Raw genomic sequence first — 14,609 nt, 5'->3', positions numbered from 1 at the left:
AGTACCCCCATCATCAATGACCTTTAAAAACTCAAAAAAACTAATCCTCGCATTGCTCTCTCCGCTTTCTTTTCCCTAACACACACAAACATTTTCACTTCCCCAACATATATCTCCCACCCAACACACACACCCACACACACGACACAATTCTCTCTATTCCCCTCTACAACAACAACATCAATATTAGATATTAGAACACAACCCCTTTCTTGAAAATATATTTATATCAACCCAGAAAAAACAAAAAAAAGGGAGAGAATAATTTTTGTCCAATTTGCAGCGATAATAATAGGTTTGTAGATAAGAGGATTTTTTTTTTGTTGGGTTTAGTGTTAATGCATCAAAAGAAATCAGAAGTTCAGATCGGAAAAGAAAGCAGTTGCATCTCTTCCGATTTTAACCCTACCCTTGTTTCTTCTTCTTCATCTCTTCATCAAAAACATAATAATTTCCCAATATCACCTGAATCATATCAACCACATACTGCTATTCAAATATATGTTGAAAATAATAATAATAATAATAATAATAATAATAATAATAATAATAATAATAATGACCCAGTTACCCCTACAACCAAAACCACCCCACATAAAAGACCTCATTTGGGTGTTTCTTCATCATCATCTAACAAATCTATGTTAAAATCACCAACTTTATCTAATTTGCCTTCTATTCATAAGTATTCTGTAAAAGGTGTTCGTAATTTCCATGTTTACCCTTGTTTGTGTCATATTCGTCGAATTCTTCGTCTCCATATCCGCTTAATACTTCTTCTTTCATTACCCTTTTTTTATTTCTTGGTTTCACATCCAACTAATTCTTTCTTTCTTGATTTTCTATCTGCTTTTGCTTTTTCTGCTGCCCTTTTGTTTTCATTGAATTTGGCACTTCCAAGATTACCCTCAATAAGGTTGTTTTTAGCTAGGTCTTTGCCAATTAACAAGCTTTCTAAACAAAGGAATGCTGCTTTGCCTGTTTTTTGGTCGATTGGGGCGAAAATCGATAGTAAACGAGGGGTGAATTCGTCGTCGGGTTGTTATGTACAAGCTTATAGTAATGGTGATGTGTATGAAGGGGAGTTTCATAAAGGGAAATGTAGTGGAAGTGGTGTTTATTACTATTATATGAGTGGGAGATTTGAAGGGGATTGGGTTGATGGGAAGTATGATGGTTATGGTGTGGAAACATGGGCAAGGGGGAGTAGATATAGAGGGCAATATAGGCAAGGTCTTAGGCATGGATTCGGAGTTTATCGGTTCTTTACGGGGGATGTATATGCCGGGGAATGGTCGAACGGACAAAGTCATGGGTGTGGAGTTCATACTTGTGAGGATGGGAGTAGGTATGTTGGTGAATTCAAATGGGGAGTTAAGCATGGCCTTGGTCACTACCACTTCAGGTACAAAATTTTGTAGTTATTCATATTTTGCTTTCATTTAAGTTTTCTTGTTAAATATAATGATGTTTTATCATGCCCTTAGGGGTCGTTTAGTAGGTGTGTTACGTAGAATAATGCTGGTACTGAGTTTTAGTGCAATGTTTGGTTGCAAATTCAAGCCTGGTGCAACTAATTTTAGTACCTATTGTTTGTTCTGCTACAGTTTTCTTACTATCCTGCTGTTGTTACTGCGTATGTTTTCATATATGCTGTGTTTATGCTTTACTTGAGCCAAGGGTCTGTAGGAAACATCCTCTCTACTTGCTTGCACAAGGTAGGGGTAAGGTCTACGTAGACTCTATCCTCCCCAGACCCCACTTGTGGGATTACACTGGGTATGTTGTTGTTGTTGTTGTACAACTAATACCAGTATGACTTATACACCCTATTAAGTACTATTCTTATACATTGTAAACCATGGCATTAACAATAACAATACTATTCCTATTCTAATACACCCTATTCAATACTATTCAGAAATTATGCAATGCTTGTTATTTAATACATCAAACCTAACAGTTGATAAAACATAATGTCAGCATAACTAATCCCAGCATTACTAATACCCTATTGAGTACGATTCTTATACACCCTACCAAACGACCCCTTAGTGTTGTCCATAGGGGTTATATGCATAGCTTATAGATGATGGCATTTTGTCTAGTTGTTTGCCTACTAGGAAAGGTGGTGCATATTTGACAGTTTAAACAACCTTAGATATGGCCTACATCATTGTCAATCAATAAATTGTTTTTTTGTTGTTGCTGTTTTGTTGATCATATCTTATCTAAAGCACAGCATGTGACCTTGAAATTCTTATTATCATGGTTACAGGATAGTGAATATTTGATAAATATGCTGCTTTATGTCTCAATGGAGTGAAGGGTAACTTTTATCAACTGGATGTCGCTGTATAAATTTCTATTTCCATCGTTATTCTTCTTTGAACTAATTAAATTTAAAAGGTGACCTCTGTGCCGGGCTATAAGATAAGATACTTTTCTTGTACTACTTGATTGACCCGTAAGAAAGAGCTTCTGTAAGAAGTAAGAACTGGAAGACTCTTGTATGTATGTAGAAGGATGTGGTTTGTTAAAAGAAAGCAGGAGAATAGTTAAGTGATCATATTGGTACAAGTGAAAGAGAACAACCTTTGTATGTTTACTTCTGAGTAGACAAAAAGAACAGTTATTTTCCCTTTTTTCTTATAGCGGACCGAATTAGTTTATAACTTATCTTGTGAGCAGCAAGTTGAATCTGGTCCCCTCACTTTCTGTCCAGCTTTCTCCAGTTCCAGGGTAATGGATGATTCGACAACAAGCAATATGTGCCTCCCTCCTCATTCTTTTTATATCTCTTCTCCATCCGGTAAACTTTTGTCATAAAGACAGTCCATTTCTGTAGCAGGAGTATTCCCTTTCAATTTCTTTTCTATCGAGGGATTGCTGATTAGTAATGACATTAGAACCGGATGTAGTGAATTTCGTGAAGCAGTATCCCACCAGCTATAGAATCTGAAGTTATGTGAAGTGTGGAGCATCTTTGTTCCTGTTGTTAGTGCATTTCTTGCCATTTCACTCCTTTTGACGTTAGTTGGAAGAAATGACTAATAATGTATAAAATCATGGTCAACACAATACATATCACGGAAACAAAAACTTTTGATGGTTTCTGTTAGTCATGAAAAGGTATCTTTTGGTGGTTAAATAAGTTTAATGACAAAAGTTAACTAATTGTGAAGCGACTATAAAGCTCATTGGCACTAGTATCTTGACAATGGAATCAAGTTCCTTTGGTTTTGGGATGTCCGGAGCCAATCTTAAATCAAGTGAAGGCTGAAGTTTTATGGGCATTCCGAAGAGAACATATAACCCTATGTTTCAGAATAGTTTATCTGCATACTGTGCGTAAATATTGCTAAAATGGCAAAAATAGGTCCTGAATCATGGGTTGATTGGCTGTCTAGATAGGATTTTAATGATTTTTGTTCTCTACAGCAACTTTTCTGATTATTAGCCTGTTTGGCCAAGCTTCTAAAATAAGCTTATTTTGAAAAGTGCCTTTTTTTTTTTTTTTTTTTTCTTCTTCTGGAGAAGCAGTTTGTGTTTGGTTAATCAATTTAAGAAGCATTTTTGAGCAGCAAGTCGTGTTTTGGCCAAACTTTTAAAATGTGATTCTAAATGTATTTCCTCAAAAGTGCTTTTTAAAAAAGTTACTTTCGAGCGGAAGGCAATTTGTTTAGCTTCTGAAAAACAGCTTTTGCTACTCCCAAAAAGCAATTATTTTCTCCTAAAAGCTTGGTAAAACATTATTTTAAAATACACACTTTTGAACTCCCAAAAGATTGGCCAAAGAGGCTATGTTAAGAGTATAATTTGGAGACTGATGGGAGAAGATATGTATAGATATACTGAGTACATTCTGTTGAGATATATGCAATCTGCATAACAACCAATAAGATCACTGATATTGATGGTTTTGTATGATTGGTTAATAATTAGATTTTACAAACTTTAGAGAGAAACTAACTGCTGATGGGTCATCTCAGAGTATTGCACGTATGGTAGTAGAAGATATACAATCAACTAAGTCAAGACAGAAAGAGTGTGACCATTTCTAGTTATGCTTGGAATAGCAATTCGTTGGTATTGCTTTTTTATAAAAGATTCCGTGAAGTTCCTTCTGAGATTGCTACCCCAGCAACTTCATTTATATTTAAGTTTAACTGCTAAATATATTATCATCCTAGGAGGTACATAGTGTGACCCACTATTTTTGGGGAGTCTGTGAAGGCACATTGCCGTACTGCATATAATTTAAGAAAATAAATCACTTATAGCACCTGAAAACGGAAAAGCACCGAGAAAAAAAATACATATGTATCATTTGGAAATTAAAAACAGAGAAACACCTATGTCCTCATTTTTTTACAATTACTTCCATTCTGTGAGTCTAAGAGATCCGTACCAGATAGCTTATTAGTAGAAAGTATGAAGTGGTCAGTTGAACCTCATAACTATTACTTAGAGCTTCTTTCTCATTTTAGTGACTGTGTGCTTTAAAAATTTGTCATGGACTGTGGCTGTATGCCTCTCTGAGTTGATGCAGGGTGCTCTTAAATAGCATTTCATTGGTGAAAGATACTGGTTCTAATGGCGATGAAACTAAGACTCTGAGTCGGATATACCAATCACCAAAATGACGAAAACAAGAATAGCCGCATAGTTTTTACCTGACAGGTCCTTCATTTTGGCAGTACAAAGTGTATGATCTGTTAACTGGTAGCATGATGAAATGACATTTAAACTATTGGTAGAGGGGTATATGTTTTATTGTCTTTCCTGCCATTCACTTGGTTTTTTCTTTTGCAATATAGGAATGGAGATAATTATGCTGGGGAATATTTTGCTGATAAGATGCATGGTTTTGGAGTATATGTTTTTGCAAATGGGCATCGGTATGAAGGAGCCTGGCACGAGGGAAGGAGACAAGGGCTTGGGATGTACACTTTTAGAAATGGGGAAACACAGTCTGGTCATTGGCAAAATGGGGTCCTTGACATTCCAAGCACACAGAATACCTCCTATCCTGTTTCTCCTGTTGCTGTTTACCACTCCAAAGTTCTAAATGCTGTACAGGTGAATATTGCTTTACACTAGTTATTACATCTGAAATTATTGGTTTGTCATATTTTCCAACTTTCACAGCCCTTCATGTTGGCATGCATGCGGAGTGGTTAGATATAGACAGGGTGTATTCGGTATGGAGGTTCCAGTTTCCCATGTTTGGTTGGCCAACCTATTTTTTCTCTAGGAAAACAAGTTCCTTAAAAATGAGGAAAATGACTTTCTTAATGGAAGTAGGGAAAACAAGTTCCACAAGTGGCATTCCACATTGATTGTGTTCTCCCCACCCTACACATCATCTTTACCCCCACCCGTAGCCCCTATCCCCATCATCCCACACCCCACACCCCTACCCCACCTCTCATAGTATTTTTCTAGATTATACACAAATGCTTTTAGGATAATATTTTTTGCTTACATACCAAACATAAGTAAGAAACCCACTTATTTTCTTGGAAAACATTTTCCTTCATATCGAACACACCCAAAAAGAAAATTTGTTTTCTTGGCCACTCAGATAGATCTTCTTCTCCAGCTCATGATGTACTTACAGTGTTATAGGCTCGCTCCCTTAACTACTTGAGTTGACTTATAAAGGATTAGATACTGACGTAATTAGTCATTCAAGATTTTCCTGCAGAATAGAAACTGAGAGTCTGCTCAATGGCATGTATTATGCTATGACACTACTTATCCTAGTCAGTTTAATTCTGATAGATTAGGTGGGGAAGAGGAAAATGCAGGTTTAATTTGGCCAAACACTGACTGCTTTTCCATATGTTCATTCAGGAGGCACGTCGAGCAGCAGAAAGGGCCTATGATGTGGCTAAAGTTGATGAGAGAGTGAACAGGGCAGTTACAGCGGCCAACAAAGCAGCCAATGCAGCTAGAGTAGCCGCGGTGAAAGCTGTGCAAAAGCAAATGCATCATCGCAGGAACAGTGATGACCTTCCAATGTTCAACTGATGGACTTCGTTTCAGTTTAAGCCACCTGAAGTGTTCATCCTTTTTCACAGACTGCTGCAAAGGGGGATTAGTCCGTAAAATACTCTCCTTTTAATCACTTCTGTGCCCCAAACGGAAGCTGGTCGTATTGTCTACTGGATTTTTGCGTTGTCTAAGTTGGGCAATCTTCAAGCTGCTGCATTACGGTCAACCCTGGCTGACCTTTTTCATTCATATGTTTTTGTAAATTTAGCTAAGTAGTAGAATCTGAGGTGCTGGTGTCCCGAGAGAACCTCAACCCTACCAGCCTCCTCATGTGTACTAGTGACTGTTGAGAATCAGTAAAGTCATAAAAAGGAAATAGAAAGCCTTGTTTTTATTATGTCTCTTGACTGAAGTTATGGAGCTGTATAATCAATACTTGCTTATATTTGGATGACTGTTCTTTGGGGGTGAGTAGAGGATTTAAACTACGTACTTAAATTGTACTTTGCGTTTTCTAACATATGTTTTTGACAGTAACGAGAAGATGATACTATGTGATAATTACTTTCAACTTTTGAATCATAGTATAGGTTCTAAGATTTTGTCTGAAATAGTTACACTATAGGATTTGCGTCAAATAATACCAGATTTTGCATCGATCAGTATTTTTCTTTTCTAAGATATTTTCACCATAGCTTCTTTAATCTTGTATTTTTCAAACCTATTTTGAAAAACGCTTTTCTGAAGTCGATGGATCTATTGGAAATCACCTCTCTACCCCACAAAGATAGAGGTAAAATTTGCTTACACCTACCCTTCCCAGACTAGATCACAACGTATATGTTGTTCTGGCCAGATTTAGAGTTGCTCAAAAGAGAAGATAAGGAATGTCTAAAGCCATCATATCACCTTTGGAGAATTTAGATAAAATCACCATGTATGTATTGCAGTGAACAAGCATAAACAGGAGTTTTTCAGCTACAGCAACACACCTAAGTATGCCAGAAAGAAACAAGACGTAAACAATTTTAGCCTAGAAATAGTTTTGAAATGTTACGAAATAAAATATTTGAAAACACCAGCCCATTTTTTAAAATAATAAAGACAAACAGCAAAAAACACAGATATCGCTATTAGCAAAATCAAGCATTCCAACTAGCATTAAACATTCAACAGCGAAAGGTAACTCCAAATCAAATTCAAGTAAGAATTAAAATGCACAAAGTTTCTTTTTGACAAGTAAAAAGCTCGAAGTGTCTAGCTCTCTGACTACTCCCTTAGCCTTCGGATGGTGCTCCTAACAGTCACAGCGCTTGCAGTGCTGCCAAAGAAAGAAGGGAACAAATCATTATTAGTACTTGCTTAACACAAGAAACAGAAAAACAAAGGGTTCAGATAAGAAATTACTTGAGTGTATAGGCACCCCCTGCTTTGACTTTGCCACAATCTTTGCAACCCCAAATACCAACAGCCTTCCTCTTCACGGCGTACTATAATCCCAAAATCTAATTAACATTATCACCAATGCAATGATGAAGACGAAATGATCACATAACAGATAAGCAGAGCTTGTACTGTACCTTCCCACAGAACTCACAAAAATACTTGCTGTGCTGACTGACCTCCATCTTCTTAATCTGCTTCCTCAAACTAGCCCCATAACGGGTACCTGCAAGGTTATTCCAAGACATATGTTAGATGTAGAATGACTAATCTACACGCAGATAGCTTATGTCCCCGATGCATGGTTATGGACAAATCTACATGCACTTTGGCAAAAATGCATGCTCATCGGCTGATCTTCAGTCTTCAGATAGAAAATTTCATTCATATTCTCGTATAAACACATTTAACTTTCTATAATGCGCCACTTCCTTTTTTTTTTTTTTTACTATATAAAATGAAAAATAACACAAGTATTATAGCATTTTAGACACATACCGTACTTCCCGACAATACCGGCCTTCTTGGTCCTCTTGGTCTACACATTTTAGGAAAATGCTGTTTAACAAGCATATCAAGCTAAAATGAGAAGGAAATAACACACTGCAGAAAACAGAGCAATGCCAGAAATACCCAATGGTACTGTTGGGTTTTTTAGAAAGATGGTGCGGCAAAAGGATTGAAAGAATTGGTTGAAATGGTCTCTCAATATTTTTATTAAGCATAGGATGGCTTTAAATAGCCAACTTAACAACAGAAAATCTGCAGAATAATTTCAAAAGCCTAAAGTGTCTCAACAACCTAATCTTTGTTTAAAATTTAAATTCAAATAAAGTACACTCATCCTACAACTAATCTACTTATTTATTTTCAACGGTTACTGACAGTTTGACGAATCTTTCCTACTTAGGGAACTGCAAATACAGTAGCATGCCCCTCATTTATAGGCCTTTAACTTTCCCATAACCCAAACCATCCATCCATTAACAGCTGATATTGTGGTAAAATGTAGAAAATGTCAATGTTTATTTCCATTAACTTTGATTACATTTTGGAACCAATCACCAAAGAAAATTTAAACATTAGATATAATAACAGGTGGAGCAGCTCAAGAGTCAACATGTACAAAATTAGTGTCAAAGATCCACTACAAGTTTTCCTATATCTTGTACTCCCTCTGTCTGAAATTATCTATCGTGATTCCTAAAAATAGATGTCTCAAATTATTTGTCATTTTAGAAGTTCAAGACAAATATTTTCCTCATTTTATCATTAGTAGTAATTGTTTGAAGACCACAAACACCTAAATAGAGTAAATATTTAATGAAGAAAGATTATATCTTAAGGCATAAATGGGGGTAAAATAATCAAAAACCTCTGTTTTCTTAAGGGGCGCGTAAAAAAGAAAAGCGACATATAATTTGAGACGGAGGGAGTAGTGGTTTCCACCCGGGACAATCAGCCACATTTCTAAGGACATTTACTTTTCAATCAATTATGCCGTAAGGGATTACTACGAGGATTCATTTTGATACTGACCACAACACTGAATTATTATTTAGAAAGAAAATTATATAAAGGCAGCTTTGGCAATTCCTCGTCTACATAAATGAAGCAGTTCAAACTTCTAAGGATCTTAGTAATTAACAAAACTACAGGAACGCAAACGACATTGGATGTATCTGAATTGATATTTATTTTTCTAGCTTCTCCAACTATAAAATTGAATTTGTTTGTAGAATGAAAGAGATAGTATTACCATTTTGACGAGTTAAGGAAGCACTCTGGACGAGGAGGGTTGAAGAAGACGACGTAGCAGCGGCAAAAAACAAAACCTACAATTCTATTACGAAAAAGGATAAGTTAAATCATCATTGTATAGGCAGCCCAAACTCAAGTGGATCATAACGTAGCTTCTCACCTAAAGCCCACTCTATTTTCAAGCCCATTCATCAATTATATCTCTTTTTTTTTTTTTTTTTTTGCGCGGATTGTCCTTCTTTTGGTTTAATTTTTGTCCCTCAAATTGCCAGTCTTTAATTTTTTCCCTTCGCTTAAAAAGGTTGTCGAAAATACGCCTAGGTTTTGGGTTCGAACCCCCGCTCAGGCAAAAAGAAAAATCGCAAGGCAAAACTTTTTCAATGCAACAAACTTTGCCTTAAGGCATAACTAAAAGTCTGTCTTATAAGGCAAAGTTCAGTTATGCCTTAAGGCATAACTAAAAGTTTGCCTTAAAAGGAAAAGTCTACCGTCTCGGGCATAGGTTCTATATAACTTCGCCTGAATAGTTGCGAAAATATTATTATTTTTTACTCTATTGGGTTTCGAACCCAAAACTACGGGGTATTTTTTACCACCTTTTTAAGCGAAGTGCAAAAATTAAAGACCAGCGAATTGAGGGGCAAAAATTGAAGACCAGTCTGTATGCAAAGGCGGATCCAGAATTTCAAGGTTGCGGGTGCCACTATTTTATACATGCAAAAACCTACTACTAGCCACAAAGACCGAATAGGTTGGATCGGGTCAGTTAATTTTCAATTGATTCGATTAGGTCTATTAGGTCTTCTATTCATAAATAGACAAACAAGTTTCGTTTAGTTTAGCTTTTTTCGCACTTGATTTTAATATTTAAATTTTAGTCAGCTGGAAGAAATTGCAAAAACAAAAATAAAAATCAATAATTGAAAGAGCACATTCATTTAGATAGATTGATAAAAATATAAATTTCTACTTTTTTTTTTTTTGGCTAGATTAATTTACCTTCAATATTTTTGAGTTAGTTTTTCCATTTTAATTATCAAATTTTATGACAATTATTTGCAAAACAAGATCTTCACATTTTTAATTTATGATAATCAACCAAAATGTCTAGTAAACAAACCATTTTGATCTCTCCAAAGTAAATTTTTTTATTGCCAAATTATATTTCAATTTATATCAATATCACATCATCAAAAAGAGAGAAAAAGTATATATTAAATAAAATATTTCAAATTACTTATCAAAGAAGTTTGCTTATGAAGTAAGATTGAATTGTAGAAACAAAATAATAATTGGTGTAAATAAATTAAAAAGAAAAGATGATGATGAAGAAGAAGGAGAATGAGAGTATTTTTTTTAGTAATAGTGGAGAATGAAAAGAGGAAAAGAAAAGGAAGAAAAAGGAGAAAAGCGAGGAGAAGATAAATCAGTTGTCTTCAGAATTAGTTACAAAAAAATGCTTGAGAAGATAAATCAGTTGTCTTCAGAATTAGTTACAAAAAAATGCTTATACGTAGGATCGAACTCGGATGCTCAATGAAAGAATCTTTGCGGCCTACATTAACCCATGGCACCAAAGGGGCTTTGTGCATAGGGAGTGTTATTTAATGTATTCATAGGTTTTCTTACAAATATTTACATATATACTCGGAATTTTTGCCGATGTGTGCGGGTGGCGTGACACTCCTACCTCATAAGGTAGATCCGCCCTTGTCTGTATGAAGGGCAATCGTGCAAATTGTCCTTTTCTTTTTTGCACAGATTTCCTTCAAACGTACTGGTCTTTAATTTTTTCCCTTGCTTCCCATTTAATGAAAATTTAGGGGCTACAGTACTCCTATCAATGATAAGGCGTTGGTCTATGAACCAGAGATTCTGGGTTCGATCACCAGTAGAGTAAAAAAAAAAAAAAAATCGCGAGGCATAAGTTTAGAGAACTTTTGCCTTGTCCGACATAGGTTCTGTAGAAATGAAGTTATCAGGCATAAGTTGTTTAGTAACTAATTCACTCGGCATAAATTTAGAGAATTTTTCTATAGGAACTAAGTTATGCCTTGTAAGACATAACTTGTGCTATATTATGATGCAAAAATATAAACTTATGCTGGCCAAATTAGGCACTACACAACTTATGCCGAACAAGAAGTTCTATTGCGAAATTAGGTAATAAATAAGGGTAGGCCGAATTGTTTTTGTTTTTACGATGTCACAAATATTTTTGGCCACTTTTTTTTATTTAGAGTACCGAAGGACAAAAATTAAAGACCACCGATTTGACGTGCAAAAATTAAATACCACCCCAAGACAGGACCATTCGTGTGAATGATCCATTATACCCTATTGGCCCTATGTTTGTGCAAATTTGTCTTTCAAAAAATTGTTATGAAATATTAGAATTGTGGTGATGTCCATAATTCCTAAGAAGTTACTACTATTTTTTTCCACGATGTATGGTTAGCCTCTATTATTTCTCACTGTTGTGTCCAAATAAAGATAAAATGGTATATAATATATTGACAGGGTTCTGATGATTTTCAGGATAATGTATTAAGCACCTCATAAAATCCGCGAACGTGGTTATTGGCGAATTTAAACGTTTTGTGGTTAAAAAATGTATCTTACTGAAAGGGATTTTGAACGTAAATTAATAATTTGTATACACTTATACTTACCCACGTTTAGACTTTGAATTAAACGAATAATCCAACTTCGAACTAGATAAATATAATTATTTTAGACTTCTTGTTTAATGTCTTGAAAAGATATAAACAATCTTTAAGTCATTCTTACAAGCTTGGATATACCATGCTTACAATTTAAAGGTATGAATTACCCGAGTTGTGTATATATGAGGTATATATGGGCCTTAAATCAAGAATGAAATAGACAAAGCTAGGGGATCTATATCACATTATTCCTGATGATTTTGTGATAGATGAGGGTGTTCAAGATGTAAAAGAACTTATGTTGCAAGATGGTTGGAACATAGGAAGATTGCAGCAATTATTCCCCATGGATATTGTGGATCATATATTAGAGGAATTGCACTTTCATGAACCAAAAGAAGAGTGGGATAGGCCAAGATGGATGATGACAGCTTCAGGCAAATTCACAGTAGGTACTGCATGGGAACTTCTGAGGAGAAAAGCAGTCAAGTCAAATGTCTTTAAGAACATGTGGATATCAGGTGTACCTTTTAAGATATCCTTCTTCTTCTGGAGGTTGTGGAAGTTTAAAATACCAGTTGGAGAGGTAGTAAGAAGGATTGGGATAGATACTGAGGCAAGATGTTATTGCTGTGATCATAAGCAATATGAAACTGTGGATCACTTGTTTATTACAGGAAATATTGCTATAAAAGTTTGGACATATGTTAAAACTGCTGTTGGCATCACAACACAGTTTCAACAAGTCAAGCAGGTTCTTCAGGTCTGGTGGAATGCAGATTGCCCCTCAAAGTTCAGAGCTATATTTAAAGCTATTCCAATGGTCACCATGTGGTAGATATGGAAGTGGAGGAATACAGTCCTACATGGAGGGAAGACGTCCATCAACAAAGTGATTTATGAAATCAACATGATCATATATCAAATGTGTAGACTGAGATTTCCATGGCAGCACAGCTTACCAAGATGCATACCTCAAATCCTACAAGTTTTTGAAGCATACAGGCCAAGAATTGTGAGCAAGATAGTGAAATGGGAATTTCCTATGCCAGGGTGGTTGAAATGTAATTCTAATGGAGCTTCTAGGGGAAATCCTGGACCAAGCTCTGTGGCCTTTTGTATTAGAAATGCGGCAGGTGATTTCCAGTTTGGAGCAGCAAGAAGAATATCAGATGGCTCAAATTTGGTGGGTGAAGCAATGGCACTACAGGAGGGTCTTAAGTATTGTGTTACACACAGTTTGTTATCAGTGGTGATGGAAACATATTCTATGACTATGAAGATGATCTTAACTGGATAGTGGGAGGCTCCATGGAGTATATCAATGATCATAGATGATATTTCAAGACTGAGGAGGGATAAGGAAGTGAGGGCGGAGCATGTTCTGAGAGAAGGAAATGGCCTGACTGATTTTTTAACTAACTATGATTTTGATTTCACAGGTGATCACCATTTTCATAGTTTCACTTCACTTCTTGTGAAATCAAGGAACATTCTCAAAACAAAGAAGTCACATATACCATACATGAGAATCAGGAAAGCTAAGGACCATCACATCCATGGAGATTAACAACAACTTTGGAGAACAGTAGCAGTACAAGGCTACATCTCAACATGCCATGTGTTGCAGCATATACTTGTATGAAACAGGATTACAAGAGTGGTATTAGCATGATGCTCATTCTTTTGTAATACTTCTAAAGATCTGTTCATTCAGGAAACTAGAGACAATGGCAAACAAAATGCAACATAAAGTCAAAGAGATAGCAGCTGCATCTGAAGAAAAATGGACGAATTCTACTCCATCTCGGAAACTTGAATATGCATTCAGTTTGACTTTGAACCACAACACCTGGTGAGAGCTTGTAGGTGTTTGAGATGGTGTCAAGTCAAGGCCAGAGGATCTACAGTAGACAAGCTTCTATATAGTCTTTGGATGTAGTTTACATTTCATTTCTGTTTTTTAGGATCTTTGTTTATTTGTTTTTCCTTTTTCCTTTCTTGTACATAAAACCTTCTATTTTAATAAAACACTGCCAAATTTGGTTTGGTGGTTTTCATTAAAAAAAAATAATAATTCCAAAATCTGAAATTAATCTACTTCCAAAATCTGAAATTAATCTACTTTATTCTGAAAATTGTTATTAATATTATTATCCTAAGTCTAGCCTAAATGACAAGAAACTTTTCCGGTTTTTAAACTTAAATGGAAATTGCACGAAACGTTAGTATGAAAAATGTTGAACCGCTAATAAACTGAAATGAAAAAAATACAGAATTTAAACTTATGGAAAGAGAGACAGAAAATGTGAATTCAATAACTTAGTGTTCAACCTCCACTGGTATTAAATCATTTAAGCTTAAAACAGTGTTAGTACAAAGAAATACATATATAAGCATAAATAAATAGAGTATAGAGAATGGATTGGGCCTCAGGCCCAACCATTGCTACTGCATTCTCATGCTTAGCCCAAGAAAGTCTAAACCTGCTCCTGTCCTAAATTTTCTCTTAAACTTCCGCCCAAGATTTTTCTTTCTTCACTTTTACATTTAGGATTTGTTGGTGTCAAATTACTTAAAGCAAAAAAGAATGAATTTGAACATGGTCTCTTATGTAGCGTAGATTAGTTTTAGGCATGTAAAGTTCATATCATCACACTATAACTTTATAACAAAAGAATTCATTTTTAACTAATAGGCAGCAACTAAAGAGGTGGAGGAATTTCAGGCAAGGTTATT

At 35.5% G+C, this 14,609-nt stretch overlaps 2 protein-coding genes across 2 annotated transcripts; one reads left to right on the top strand and one right to left on the bottom strand.

The window, feature by feature from the left end:
* The first annotated feature begins 54 nt into the window (after positions 1-54).
* LOC132633359 (uncharacterized) lies at positions 55-6,445 on the top strand. The gene is made up of 3 exons (XM_060349718.1): positions 55-1,405; positions 4,821-5,082; positions 5,860-6,445. Exons 1-3 carry the CDS (start codon positions 339-341, stop codon positions 6,034-6,036), a joined length of 1,506 nt encoding a protein of 501 aa, XP_060205701.1. The 5' UTR covers positions 55-338; the 3' UTR covers positions 6,037-6,445.
* A 662-nt stretch (positions 6,446-7,107) lies between these two features.
* Positions 7,108-9,320, bottom strand: LOC132633352 (large ribosomal subunit protein eL43z). Its single transcript, XM_060349708.1, has 5 exons — positions 9,203-9,320; positions 7,942-7,981; positions 7,581-7,669; positions 7,408-7,490; positions 7,108-7,321 (listed from the first exon to the last, which is right to left on the bottom strand). The coding sequence occupies exons 1-5, from the start codon at positions 9,203-9,205 to the stop codon at positions 7,270-7,272; spliced, it is 267 nt and encodes an 88-aa protein (XP_060205691.1). The 5' UTR covers positions 9,206-9,320; the 3' UTR covers positions 7,108-7,269.
* Positions 9,321-14,609: the final 5,289 nt, after the last annotated feature.

The sequence above is a fragment of the Lycium barbarum genome, chromosome 1, assembly GCF_019175385.1.
Source record: "Lycium barbarum isolate Lr01 chromosome 1, ASM1917538v2, whole genome shotgun sequence".
In the NCBI taxonomy this organism is placed as follows: domain Eukaryota; kingdom Viridiplantae; phylum Streptophyta; class Magnoliopsida; order Solanales; family Solanaceae; genus Lycium; species Lycium barbarum.
The sequence above is the reverse complement of the archived record's forward strand: the minus strand, read 5'-3'. Positions and strand labels throughout refer to the sequence as shown.

Coding starts and splice junctions, on each gene's coding strand:
- LOC132633359 (XM_060349718.1), top strand. CDS start 339: ATGCATCAAAAGAAATCAGAAGTTCAGATCGGAAAAGAAAGCAGTTGC. Junction 1,406..4,820: donor CTTGGTCACTACCACTTCAG/GTACAAAATTTT, acceptor TTTGCAATATAG/GAATGGAGATAATTATGCTG. Junction 5,083..5,859: donor AAGTTCTAAATGCTGTACAG/GTGAATATTGCT, acceptor ATGTTCATTCAG/GAGGCACGTCGAGCAGCAGA.
- LOC132633352 (XM_060349708.1), bottom strand. Junction 7,491..7,580: donor TTTGTGAGTTCTGTGGGAAG/GTACAGTACAAG, acceptor TTGGGATTATAG/TACGCCGTGAAGAGGAAGGC. Junction 7,322..7,407: donor GGGGGTGCCTATACACTCAA/GTAATTTCTTAT, acceptor TTTCTTTGGCAG/CACTGCAAGCGCTGTGACTG.